This window comes from Erythranthe guttata, chromosome 11 (assembly GCF_056151865.1).
Source record: "Erythranthe guttata isolate IM_541 chromosome 11, IM_541, whole genome shotgun sequence".
Lineage (NCBI taxonomy): Eukaryota > Viridiplantae > Streptophyta > Magnoliopsida > Lamiales > Phrymaceae > Erythranthe > Erythranthe guttata.
The window spans coordinates 19,796,037-19,808,927 of record NC_142543.1 but is presented as its reverse complement, the minus strand read 5'-3'; the positions used below and the strand labels follow the sequence as shown (position 1 = coordinate 19,808,927).

Below are 12,891 nucleotides of genomic sequence, written 5' to 3'. Positions count from 1 at the left end.
AAATGTGAACGTGGCCGGTCGATTTCAGACTCTGAGAGCAAATAAAATTGTGCCAAGTGATTGTTTTAACTCCAGCTCTGCTGATAACTAATTATGGTGACAGAAAGCCTTTGAACACCCAGCCCACAGCCTATTGTTATAACTTTTAATTAGACTTTCATTCTTGATAGCCTACATGCAGCCTTATAATCACTTGTTTTAATTAAAATGTCATTTCTGATTAATCTTACCTCACCAATTTCAAAATCTTAACAAAATAATGCTCACACCCAACAAGACATTGTCGTCGTTTTCTCTAATACTCTAACGTCAAGATTGATATGACCAATTAACAACTCCCTAATCGTGCACCAATTGCAAATACAGTTAAAATAATCATGCTGCTGCTGCTGCTGCTGCTGCGAAGAGTCCAGATGATTTTCCACAGACAAACATCCAATACAAGTTGATTGAAGTGATAATTAATACATGAATCGCAGTCATGTATGTACTAATTAGATGCGTGATTAGTGGCTAATTTCACATCATTAGGGAACAAAGCCACCAACTCCGACAAAGAGATATATATGTATGTAGGCATTGCCCACTCTGAGGTTGTCTTTGTAATTTTGTCAGTGTACTTGTCTTTGTAACACCATTTATGTGATGAAAATATACTCTCTCTCTCTATATAACTCCACTTTTTATATGATTGTTTATATCATTCGGTTCCATCTTAATTAGCTCCCCCACTATTTTCTTTCTTCGGATTCATCGACAATGAAGGTTAGTGCCACATAAAATTAAAATAATAATTTCATGAAACTTGGGTTTATGATCGATCGATCCCATATTTCTAACTTGTATATTTGGATGCAGTTACTAGGCTGGATGCATCGTAAGCTAAAGCATAATGGCTGCATTGAGGCGCTCAACAATAATTCCACCATAGGTAAATTTTATTATTTCTACCACTAAATTAAATATCTTGTCCCTCCTTTTCATGCAGCAACATTGTTCAGTTTAGTTAACTGCTGCTAATGAGATTACACACACATACACACCCACCTTTCGAAAGTTAGATCACAAGAACTCTCCATGTAAGCTCCGCTCTATAAATCCGAACTTGCGTTTCTGCTAATCTCTTACACAAGAAGACGTACACTTTCATGCTAATCTTATAGTTGCACAAAATAAGTCGATCAATGATATTCTAGTTACACTTACTTTTTTATTTTTATTTTTATTTGGTAAAAAAATTCCGCAGGAAACGGTTCCACTTGTTTTTCAGTACAGACAGTGTTTGATGAACATAAATACTACATAGAGCCCGCCAAGCCCTTGCCACACTCGAACATGATACATAGAAAATCTTCAAATAGATATGAAGGCGGCGTTGTTGAAGCTTCCTATAAAGAAGAATTATTTGAGCCTTTTGACTTTCTGTCAATCGGCACTTTTGGCTATGAGTTCATAACCGATACCCCGACACCCACACTTGCCGTGTCCATTGAGAAATTGACTGGTCAACAACAGATAGAGATGATTACAGAAAATGATGTCAATGTAATGAAGAATGAGTTAGACAAGTTTATTGAAGCTGAAGAAGCAGTGTCGTCACAAAGGACAAGTCAAGCAAGCATAATAACCCTTAGTTACAAGCCGATATTCGAAGGAGAAGATTCCATTGATGGCCACATGCACATGGTAGCTACTTGTCCTCTTCAGAATTATCTGTTTGCTGCATCTGTTGAACTACTAGCCGAGACAGAGAATCAAGAGTTAAAGAGAGAGAGGACATCACTCGAAGAGCTCTTCAAGAGAAACAGCGTATACCATGAAAATCCTCCTACCAAGAAATGTACTCATGAACTAGGATCACAAAAACAAGCCAAGAAAGGAAACATAATTGGTTTCATGAAGAAAGTGGCGAACAAGTTTCATTGCTCATCAAGCAACTGCGTTAGTGCTCCTGACAAAGATACTACTACTGCTACCACTGCATCAAATCCAATCAAGAAAAAACTCTCAAAGGTCCGTTTTACTCTCTCTCTCTCTCTCTGAAAGAGATTGTAGTACTATATATATATATATATATATATATATATATATATATATATATATATATATATATATATATATATATATATGTTAAGTTTGCAGTGAGTGTTGTGATGTGGTGACTGCAGAGGCTTATTAAAATGTTGAGCAAGAAGGTGTACCCAGAGGAGATGAACAGCGTGAAACGGATTCATAAGGTGTCAAAGAGTAACAAGATAAAAACAGTATCCATTGATCATCACATTGCAGGAGATATGAATAACAAGTTTGATGGATCAGATTCAGACAGTAAAAGGAAGACGGTTGGAATGTGCAAAGGTGATTCAGCAGCTGCAAAGTCATCATCATCATCAGGGCACTGGATTAAAACAGATTCTGACTGTACGTTCAAATGTCGAATAATTACATCTTTAATTTATCCAGATAAATGTCCTAACTAATTATTATTAAAAATTGTTATCTTTTTCGGGAATAATTTGGCGACAAAGACTTGGTGCTGGAGCTGTAGAGGAGCATGCATGGAGGAACAATGGGAGAATTAAGCAAAGGGGGAAGTAGCTCTCATTCTGTTCAAGTGTGGAATATTTTTATCTCAACTGCATGCATGCTTTAATTCATGTAATGTGTATATTTATTAAAATAAAATAGCGCAGCTACCTCCTCTTGGTTTGAATGTAATAATGGATTATGATGTTTGGTGTATTTGGTTAATTAGTGGTCAATCTCCTCATCATCACTACTAATTGCCGATCGAACAAGTTGTTGTGCTTTTGGTTTTGGCTCAAATGATATATATATATATATATATATATATATATATATATATATAGAGAACCCGTATGAACAAATTATTAGTACTACTACAGTCAGGGGCGAGTCCACCCAAGGGCTAGGGTGGACTCAAGCCCCCCCTCACTTCCCAAATTTTTACTATTATATATATATATATATATATATATATTCTATTTAATTTTTTAGTCAATTCAATTATATTATGGGTAAATTACAAACACCCCCCTGAGGTATGGTCAAATTACAAAAACACCCCTCTTGTTTGGATAATTACAACCAACCCCTCAACTCCTCAAATTTAGTGGAATCTTCGAGATTATATGGAATATTATCACTTTTGTACTCATTTTATCCCATTCGAACTCTACATTTTGAAGCAAGATGATCATAATATGTGATTTTTAGCTTGTATATATCAGTTTGTGGTGTATCGGAAACTGTATTTTTACACAAAACGAGTACAAACTAGAGCACATTTTACGGAACCTAGATGATTATGTTGAATTTGGCACCATAAGGGTGGAGGTGTAAGAAAAAAATCATAGTTGAGGGGGTAGATGTAATTATCCAAACAAGAAGGGGATTTTTGTAATTTGACCATACCTCAGGGGGGTGTTTGTAATTTACCCTTATATTATTTAAGCCCACTTATTTTTAGTCCACTTATTCAAAGCCCCCCATGTATATTCTATTTATTTTTTTAGTCTATTTAATTAATCCTATATATATATATATATCCTATTTTTCTTTTAGTCTGTTCAATTATATTTTATATATATATACATATATACTCTATTTAATTTTTAGTCTATTTAATTATATTATTTAAGCCCACTTATTTTTAGACCACTTACTCAAAACCCTCCATCACCTCATGTATGACTTGCTCTCATCTTCTATTTCTCAAGTTCATTACGTTTCTTGAAAAAAAAAAACTTTGTTCTCTCTCACAGTCACACTAATAGCGGTTAAATTGCCATCCACCGACGATCATTTTAGCATTTGACAACTTCTCTGTGTCAATTTGATAATCGACTTGATATTCATGTTTCTTAAATTTTCATAGCAATTTAGCTTTCGCGGTTTTGGTATTATCTTCTGAAAGTGAAGGAAAAAAAATTCATATCGAATTTTCATCTCAAATTTCTTTCGTAGCAAAATTTTTTTCGGGGGCGCTGCCCCCGAACCCCCGTGTGTTTAAGCCCCCCCTCACTAAACTTTCTGGCCTCGCCACTGACTACAGTACTACTGCATTACATTATTAGAGTAGTAGTAATATAGATCAATTTCTATTTCAAATGAGGGGTTTAAATATTTAGGAAAGTAAAATGTGGGTAAAGAAGATGTTGGACAAAACAAATTTGTTAATGCATTACTGGTGTTTACAAAGTCAAACAATTTATCCTAGTACCAGTTAATACGTGAGCAACGACGTCAACGATTCCAATCCAACGATTCTCACTCAATCTTCCGTACCCGGATGGGATGGCCGGACATAAATAAAAATTAAAAAATTCATTCCCGCACGAGTTTCTCACCTTTCATTATTTAATATACACCGATTTTTTCGGTGACGGATCTATTTGTTCTTCGTATCAATTGACACACTTCAGAGAGTACTATTTGCTTGAATTTAATATGGAAAATTCAGGAGGAAAGAAGGTTTTGCTGACCTCCAATGGCGACCTAATTTCTATCAACATCGCCCGCCACTTAGCTCAGCGTGGGTGCCGTTTGGTTCTGATGGGGAATGAGGGGCAATTGATGATTGCGGCTGAGAGGATCAAGGGCTCCTTAGACGGCGCCGTTTCAATTGATGTGGTCCCCCTTGATATGGAACAAGACAGTGAAGGGGTTTTTCACGATGCGGTGGACAAGGCCAGGATGCTCCTCGGCAGATTGGATGCTTTCGTCAGCTGTTACTCCTATGAGGGTATTTTCACCTCTCTCAATTTTTAGCTGTTCTCCTTTTTTTTTTTTTTTTAAGTAAAAATATAATATTCAATTGGTGATCTGAGAGTTGAGATGGAGTTTTGATTAGTTTTAATTGCATTTGATTTGGGGAAGGGATTTCAAATGAATAAAACAAGAAGAAAGCTCTCATCAATCTTATGTTGTCTATACACTTGTGTTGACTACTAGCTTCGTATCTGTACTCTGTGCTAACTGTTTCCTTGTGATCAACATTTGCATTCATGCGATTTCCGGCTTCCATTGCTTCCAAGGAAGTCTTGCATAGATTTCGTGTCTTTGTTTGTTTTGTGTTTCCAAAGATGGAGGTTAATAATTCCAACACCTCGGAACCAATCTCCCAAACCAGACCTACTAGGCACTTGACCTACATGTGCTTTCGCGTGTCTGCATTTCTGTATATCACAAAATTAATTTTGATCATACAACTCCAAATTGTTTTTTTGCAAACATTATATAATCCCGACATACTATTTTATGTTAACTCTGTCTATTTTATGTTTGTAGACAGCAAAAGCCTAATACTAATAATAATAATAATAATAATAATAATAATAATAATAATAATAATAATAATAACTTCCAACTTGTGATAATGTGAAACAGGAAAGATGCAAGATCCTCTGTGTCTGGGTGAAGATGAATTCAAAAAGATTGTGAAAATAAATTTGATGGCAACATGGTATATTGTAAAATCTGTGGGTAAAGCAATGAGAGATCAAAAATCTGGTGGGTCCATCATCCTCTTGACCTCAATAATCGGAGCTGAAAGAGGCCTATATCCAGGATCTGCAGTATATGGTTCATGTTTGGCCGCAGTGCAGCAGCTAGCAAGGGTAATAAGTCTTTCAACTTATTACAATTACTCAATAATTGTTTGTAATAACTAATAATAATGATTTCAATATTTCCCTCAATGCAGACAACGGCAATGGAGATAGGCAAGTATCAAATAAGGGTGAATGCAATAGCTCGAGGGTTGCATATTGAGGATGAGTTCCCCGTTTGGGTTGGTAAAGATAGGGCAGAGAAGTTGGTGAGTGAAGCAAATCCATTACAAAGATGGCTGGATGTTGACAAGGATTTGGCTTCGACTGTTATTTACCTGATCAGTGACGGGTCAAGGTACATGACTGGTACAACTATATTTGTCGATGGTGCCCAATCTTTGGTCAGGCCCCGTATGCGATCCTATATGTGATTCATCCTAAATAATACTATTATTTATTTATTTATTATACACATCTGCAGTTGGATATGATTTTTAGACTCGTTGGTGGCGAAATAAACAATGTGTGTATGAACACGTATTTCTTGATCAACGTTGGTTTTTATTTTGAGTCTTGCACTAATCGCATAACTATACCGTTTGTGGGTCTCGATAGCCTTATATATGTTACTCATTGTATTGTAACCCTTGTAACCCTGCTTGATCAACAATCAAAAGTGTGATTTATCTGTGTGTCTGGTTGTCAAGCAAATTGTTTATTACCCATGTTCACCTGAGGAAAAGGTTTAAAGTTGTTTGCTGTAAGAAATTTAGTTTCAGGATTACTCAAATAAATCCAACATATACAAACATGGGAATGCTCAAATTGGTATAGATGTATGAAGGACCCTTTGGCAAGGTGGACTCAACCCCCACCTTCAATTAAAAAAAACATTACATTATATTTTTATTTAGTCCACCTTGTTTTTGTTATTTATCCCACCAAAATCCAAATTAATGCATAAAAAAAAAAAAAAAGTCTTAATTTTCCTTTTCTTTTGTCTATTTTCTGCGTATGTCCTACTTTATGCAAAAAAATTGGAGGTGGTTCACCAGAATCCCCGAAAATTGAAGTCCACCTTGTATTATGAACTCCGACTGGAATTGGATGTATGTAAGATGGTAGGATATATGATTGTTAGAACATATATACATACATACATACCCCTGTTTAACTAATTATTACGCTTTCCTTTTGGTAGCATTTAATTAAAGCACATGCTGTGCAGTTGCGTGCACGTCATTGTTGTTACTAATTGATATTATCAGACCTGAGACCACTCCATAATTAATTGATACACATCTGTAATTAGTACTTTTGCTTTCAATTAACTTTATCTACCTAATTATTCAAATCAATAATTTAGTAGAGTGATTATTTGATCCTTTAAGTAGTCAGCAAAACTAAGGAGCAGATTGATATTGAAGCACAATTATCGATCTTATAAACATTAATTACTACTCTTTACCTATCAAAATATAATGCTGTGTGTTAATTTCCCAGCAGTTGCTCCAACAATATTCAACAATATGAGTATGAACAAACCACCCAGATTGTCGTCACATAACTATAGCAGAATTGAAAATAGAGATAATAATAATAATTACTGTGGTGGTGTTGTTAAGCGCGGTATGGGATCATCAATTATTAAATCATCATGTGGTACTGGTGGTGCTTACGAGGAGTTGCCTGAGGGGCTGGAGAAGGAACTGATGCCGAAACATGTGGCAGTGATAATGGATGGAAATAGAAGGTGGGCCAAAAGCAGAGGTTTGCCTGTACAGCTCGGCCACATTGCTGGACGACGAGCCATGAAACAACTTACTCGAAACTGTAAGAAATTTGGTGTTCAAGTTCTCACTGTTTTTGCCTTCTCCACTGAAAATTGGATTCGCACCAAGGTACGTACTTACGTGCATTACCGCTGATTAATTAATTAATCAGTGAACATATATAAATATAATTCATCAATAATCAACTAATTAATTATATATAAACGAATCAATATAATGTGCATGCAGGAGGAAGTTGACTTTCTGATGAACTTGTTTGAAGAGGTTATACGTTCAGATATGGAGGAGCTAATACAGTACGTAAGCGCTTCCTCCATATATATAATTATTACATGCATTGTCTCCATATCTCTATATATTAACTATCATCATATTATATAATTGTTGTTCCATTATTAATTAATGACATACATATTCATATGTGCAGAAATGATGTGCGCGTGTCTGTTGTGGGGAATGTAGGGGGACTTAGGCCGTCTCTGCAGAGTCTGATATCTTCATCATCGGAGCGGTCAAAGGATAACAAAGCAATGGATATGGTGACTGCTTTGAACTACAGCGGACGTTACGACATAACTGAAGCCACAAAACAAATTGCAAGAAAAGTGAAGGATGGTGTTTTGAGATCGGTGGAAGACATTGATGAAACCCTAATTGAGAAGCATCTTCAAACAAATGTGATAGAGGAATCGTCATTTAGAAACCCAGATCTGCTGATAAGAACGAGCGGTGAGTTGAGACTGAGCAATTTCATGCTCTGGCAGTCGGCCTACACCGAACTGATTTTCGTCGACAAACTTTTTCCAGACTTTGATGAGGCGGATTTAGTGGACGCTCTAACCCTATTTCAGAAGAGGCAAAGGCGTTACGGTGGACACAAGTACTAGTTAGCTAGCATATACATAATGATCATATCTCTCTCTTTCTGTGTCTACATGTTTGTGTTTCAGAGTGCATTATTGTACGTTCTTATCACTTGTTCTGCATTTCGGATTGTAAAAGTTACCTTTTTTTCAAACAAGTATGAATTAATTAGTCCCTTTATTTCATTTCATTCTCTGTACAAGGAATAAGGCTATATATCCAAGTTAATTGTGGGCACTTTCATAAAACTATAATTTTGCCTCATCTGCAGTCAGTCAGTAGCACATAGCTAGAAATCTACACATTTTAATTAGTTTAGTTTTTAACTATTAGAAATGATTACTCAAACTCAAGCAATTACTAATGATTAGGAGTGCAAATTAATCTCAGAGTCGTCGAACACGCTTGTTTGAACTTTTACCGAGCTTTAAGAGTTGTGTTTGAGCTTGATTTGATACATGCAACGGAGTCAAGTTGAGTGGAACGGAAGAACAAAAGTAAGTAATTAGTTTTTTGTATATGACTCTTAAATAAATTGGTTCATTATTTATCATGTTTCCTTCACATGCACGTAGTTATAGCGGTCCAATTACGTAAGATGTATCTTGTGTTATAAGAAAACGATTAAAAGATCACATCAGAAAATAATTGAAAAGATTAGTGAAATAAATCCAGCCAACTATTTGCAGATAGTTTTGTAGTATTAACAAAATATAATTCATCGAGATCCAAGTTTTGTGTCACCTTTAATTTCTTCAAGATTACGCTAGCTAGGTTGATCTCTCGTTGGCACCATCCATGCATTTAATTGAAGAACATGCATCCAATCCAAGCCAATTAATTATATTGCCTACCTGTCAGGATTCCTTCTTCTCGATCGATCTTAATTCTTAACACCTCAAGATGTAAAAACATAAGTAAACTGGCCGGCAAAGAACAATAAAATCCCCATGTAAAGATTGTAGGGTGCTATTCCCCTCCAATTATAACTAAAAATAAAATAAAGATTGTTTCAGTTAAGCACTTAATTTAGTATTATAGTGAAAATGTATTTGATCAAGAATTAAAGGTTGACATTTTTTTCTTTCTTTAAATAGGCAGCAAACCTAAGGATATCTCGGAGCAAATGAAGCACAATAATATCTTGAAAAACATTAGTATTAATAGTGTAGTACATACAAAAAAAATATAACGATGTGTGTTCAATTCCATGGGTACGTAGTAATTGCCTGGAACCAGAATTGAATGATGCCGATGGAAACACATATATAGCAGTGATAATATATGGATGGAAACAGAAGGTGTAGAGGTTTGCCTGTACGTTCAGCTCGGCCACGTTACGTTGCTGGATCGGAAGAAGAGCCATGAAACAACTTGCTCTTAACTTCTCCCTGTTTTTGCCTTGTCCAGTACTGAAAATTGGAGGTATCTATGATCTTATTATTAGTAATTAATAATACATGCATGAACCTAATTAAATGTTGTGTGTCAATTAGCTAGTTACAGTACGTAATGGAGCATGTATGCATGCAGGAGGAAGTTGAGTTTTTTGATGAACCTGTTTGAAGAAGTTATAGAATCAGATATGGAGGAGCTAATTATATATTGTGTTCCTGCAGCAATACAGAAATTAATGATCGATGTGCGGGTGTCTGTGGTGGGTAATGTAGGCGAGTCACTGCAAAGGCTGCTGATACATTCATCATCATCATCGGAGCGCTCAAAGGACATCCATCCATCGTATGGTGATTGCTTTGAACTATATATGTACGGTGGCAGATACGACATAACCGGAGCTGCCAGAAATATTGCTAGCTAAGAAAATTCAAAGATACGGACGGCGGCTCTCTCAGCATTTCAGGAGAGGCAAATTAAGGCGGCCGTTTCGGTGGACACTATTAATACGTACGTGTAATAGAATAATAATATTGTCATTATATATGTGATCATGGCATATGTGTGTGTGTGTGTTGTTTTCTGCAGTAGACTGGCATGAAATAAAGGGAAGGAAAAAAATAAAGATTTTAATTTATGTTTTGGTATTAATTGTATTACATATGCAGTGGTAGCAGCTCCTTGGTTGGAGCTTATCCTTAATTTTGTTGAGGTCTTATCCAAATAATATACATCCTTATCAAATATCCAGAATGTCAAGAATATAGATATAGATAGATAGATATATCGTGTAAAAAACAAACAATTGAACAGGCCTTATCACACACCTACACAACGACTCACGACTATAGTAGTAGTAGTAGTAGTAGTAGTTGGCGGCAGAAGAAAGAGTGAGAGAAGAAGATGAAGATGAGCAGAGAATTAGAGGAGATATGGACGATGATGATTCACATGTTCCGTTCACCGCCGATTCATCATCTCATCTCCTTCCCCACACTCACATTGTCATCTCAGCCGTCAAATAATAATTATTGGCAGATTTCACCTCTTTTTATTGGTATTTCTGTTGCTTTGATGCTCTTCGGGGTGCTCACCTTCTTCATCGGTTTCCTTTTGTTGCCCCTCGTTATTATATTATGCTCTATCTTTTGTTTCGCTCGGCTCGTCTCTAAACTGTTCGAATTCGGTCGAAGCCTTCTCTGCCCTACTTATTCTTCTTCTTCTTCTTCCAATTATTATAAGCTCAATGGTTTGATACGATATATATTTAATATATCGTATATTTATTCGTTAGTTAGTATTTTATTATTTAATATATTATTTAAGTATTATTTTAATTAGTAGTTTATTGATAATTAGATTAGATTAGTATATTTAGATTAATATATGGCGTGAGTAGTAGTGATTAGGGAATTATTAAGTATTTTATTAGTATAGGTAATTCTCTTTCCTAGTTAGATTAGGATTCTAGGGTTTTGATTCTCTTTAAATAGTCGTATTGTGCTAGGGTTTTGAGAATGCAGAGAGAAATATTAAAGAATAGATCTTACGTTTCGTAGGAAATATTTATGATACACAAGAGATCGCATCAATTGGTATCAGAGCGAAGTTGCGAGGTATCAGAGCGAAGTTGCGATTAACACCAACGCTTCGTTAGCAAGGCAGAGATTATATCAAAGCTACGCTGGAGCAAAGTTGAGATTACATCAACACTTTGCGAAATTATGTCGTCCGAGAGAAAACGTTTAGAGCGATTGGAAAAATCCGTGGAGGAGATACGGATTGGTCTCCAAAAACTGCTCGAACAAAGTCAAGGACGGCGCCAACATAAGAGCCGAAGAGACCGCCACCGCCGACCAACAACACCACTACCGCCGCTGCCGCTGCCGAGCCTATCGCCGGAGGAAGAGGAAGAGGACGACGATGAATTTTTCGAAGAACCCCAATTGTTTGTGAGTTCGCCGAAAGAAGAAGAATCGGATTCAACTGAGATAAAGTGGGACGACGAGCCGAAAGAAGAATTATCGGATTCCACTGAGATAAAGTGGGACGAAGAGCCGAAAGAAGAAGAATCGGAGTCAACTGAGATAAAGTGGGACGAAGACAAGAAATTAACGAAGGAGGAGAACAAAAAATTGCATGAAATTTTGAAAGAATTTCATAATTTTAAGGAAGATCCAATTTTGCATAATGAGAATTCGGTGGAATTAGTTGTTTATTGTGAAGAAGAATACCACTCCAAGTTATCTAGTTTTTGTTTGGCTAAAGTGGATCACTTTGGAGACCAAGTTCATGATTCCACCGAGAGAGATACTTCACTCATAAAATCAAGAAAGATAGTCACGTGCTTGTGAAAATTGGTCAAACAAAGGAATACATCTTGCTCGGAAAGAAAGTCGCTGAAGTCAAACATAGGTGGAAACGCAAAAAAGAGGGACCAAATTGACTCGAACCTTGAGGACAAGGTTCATTTCAAGAGGGGTGGTTTGATACGATATATATTTAATATATCGTATATTTATTCGTTAGTTAGTATTTTATTATTTAATATATTATTTAAGTATTATTTTAATTAGTAGTTTATTGATAATTAGATTAGATTAGTATATTTAGATTAATATATGGCGTGAGTAGTAGTGATTAGGGAATTATTAAGTATTTTATTAGTATAGGTAATTCTCTTTCCTAGTTAGATTAGGATTCTAGGGTTTTGATTCTCTTTAAATAGTCGTATTGTGCTAGGGTTTTGAGAATGCAGAGAGAAATATTAAAGAATAGATCTTACGTTTCGTAGGAAATATTTATGATACACAAGAGATCGCATCATGGTTCTACCTAGATGTATGTATAATGTATATTCATATAATAACATGTGTTATAAACAGCAGCTCTACTCACTCCGTTGTTACTCTTCATCATGTGTGTAAACAATTAATTGATGCTCTTGATTTTAGTTATTACAACAAATGTATGCCGCTCAGTTATTGTGCATATATATAATCGTACAATTAACAAAAGACGAACAATTTGTAAGCATTCCAAACCCTCCACCGCTCTTCAAATTATCTTTTTTTTTTTTTTTTGGTTTCCAAATAATAATAATGAATGATTCTTTTGATAATAATACATCCTTTACAAGATTCATGAATCCTCTAGAGAGGGAAAGATAATTATTAAAAAAAAAAACAATGAGAAAAAGGGTGGTCTATATTGGAAGCTTATGAAACAAAAGTAGTTTGTGTGAACCTCCAAATTAGATAAAGTCT

The 12,891-nt window shown here is 35.6% G+C and overlaps 3 protein-coding genes across 3 annotated transcripts; all 3 read left to right on the top strand.

Moving 5' to 3' along the window:
• Positions 1-677: 677 nt before the first annotated feature.
• Positions 678-2,744, top strand: LOC105960832 (protein LAZY 1). The gene is made up of 5 exons (XM_088825799.1): positions 678-765; positions 859-931; positions 1,247-2,013; positions 2,169-2,421; positions 2,529-2,744. The coding sequence occupies exons 1-5, from the start codon at positions 760-762 to the stop codon at positions 2,546-2,548; spliced, it is 1,119 nt and encodes a 372-aa protein (XP_088681925.1). The 5' UTR covers positions 678-759; the 3' UTR covers positions 2,549-2,744.
• A 1,618-nt stretch (positions 2,745-4,362) lies between these two features.
• LOC105961068 (NAD(P)-binding Rossmann-fold superfamily protein) lies at positions 4,363-6,143 on the top strand. Its single transcript, XM_012985305.2, has 3 exons — positions 4,363-4,765; positions 5,410-5,639; positions 5,726-6,143. Exons 1-3 carry the CDS (start codon positions 4,471-4,473, stop codon positions 6,002-6,004), a joined length of 804 nt encoding a protein of 267 aa, XP_012840759.2. The 5' UTR covers positions 4,363-4,470; the 3' UTR covers positions 6,005-6,143.
• A 749-nt stretch (positions 6,144-6,892) lies between these two features.
• LOC105961067 (uncharacterized) lies at positions 6,893-8,413 on the top strand. Its single transcript, XM_012985304.2, has 3 exons — positions 6,893-7,474; positions 7,595-7,662; positions 7,794-8,413. The coding sequence occupies exons 1-3, from the start codon at positions 7,055-7,057 to the stop codon at positions 8,251-8,253; spliced, it is 948 nt and encodes a 315-aa protein (XP_012840758.2). The 5' UTR covers positions 6,893-7,054; the 3' UTR covers positions 8,254-8,413.
• Positions 8,414-12,891: the final 4,478 nt, after the last annotated feature.

What these genes read in the sequence shown, in the direction of transcription:
- LOC105960832 (XM_088825799.1), top strand. An exon ending in TCAAGAAAAAACTCTCAAAG is followed by an intron (nt 2,014 to 2,168) that starts GTCCGTTTTACT and finishes TGGTGACTGCAG; the next exon opens with AGGCTTATTAAAATGTTGAG. An exon ending in GATTAAAACAGATTCTGACT is followed by an intron (nt 2,422 to 2,528) that starts GTACGTTCAAAT and finishes TTGGCGACAAAG; the next exon opens with ACTTGGTGCTGGAGCTGTAG.
- LOC105961068 (XM_012985305.2), top strand. Translation starts at nt 4,471, where the DNA reads ATGGAAAATTCAGGAGGAAAGAAGGTTTTGCTGACCTCCAATGGCGAC. An exon ending in CAGCTGTTACTCCTATGAGG is followed by an intron (nt 4,766 to 5,409) that starts GTATTTTCACCT and finishes AATGTGAAACAG; the next exon opens with GAAAGATGCAAGATCCTCTG. An exon ending in CAGTGCAGCAGCTAGCAAGG is followed by an intron (nt 5,640 to 5,725) that starts GTAATAAGTCTT and finishes CCCTCAATGCAG; the next exon opens with ACAACGGCAATGGAGATAGG.
- LOC105961067 (XM_012985304.2), top strand. Translation starts at nt 7,055, where the DNA reads ATGCTGTGTGTTAATTTCCCAGCAGTTGCTCCAACAATATTCAACAAT. An exon ending in AAAATTGGATTCGCACCAAG is followed by an intron (nt 7,475 to 7,594) that starts GTACGTACTTAC and finishes ATGTGCATGCAG; the next exon opens with GAGGAAGTTGACTTTCTGAT. An exon ending in GATATGGAGGAGCTAATACA is followed by an intron (nt 7,663 to 7,793) that starts GTACGTAAGCGC and finishes TCATATGTGCAG; the next exon opens with AAATGATGTGCGCGTGTCTG.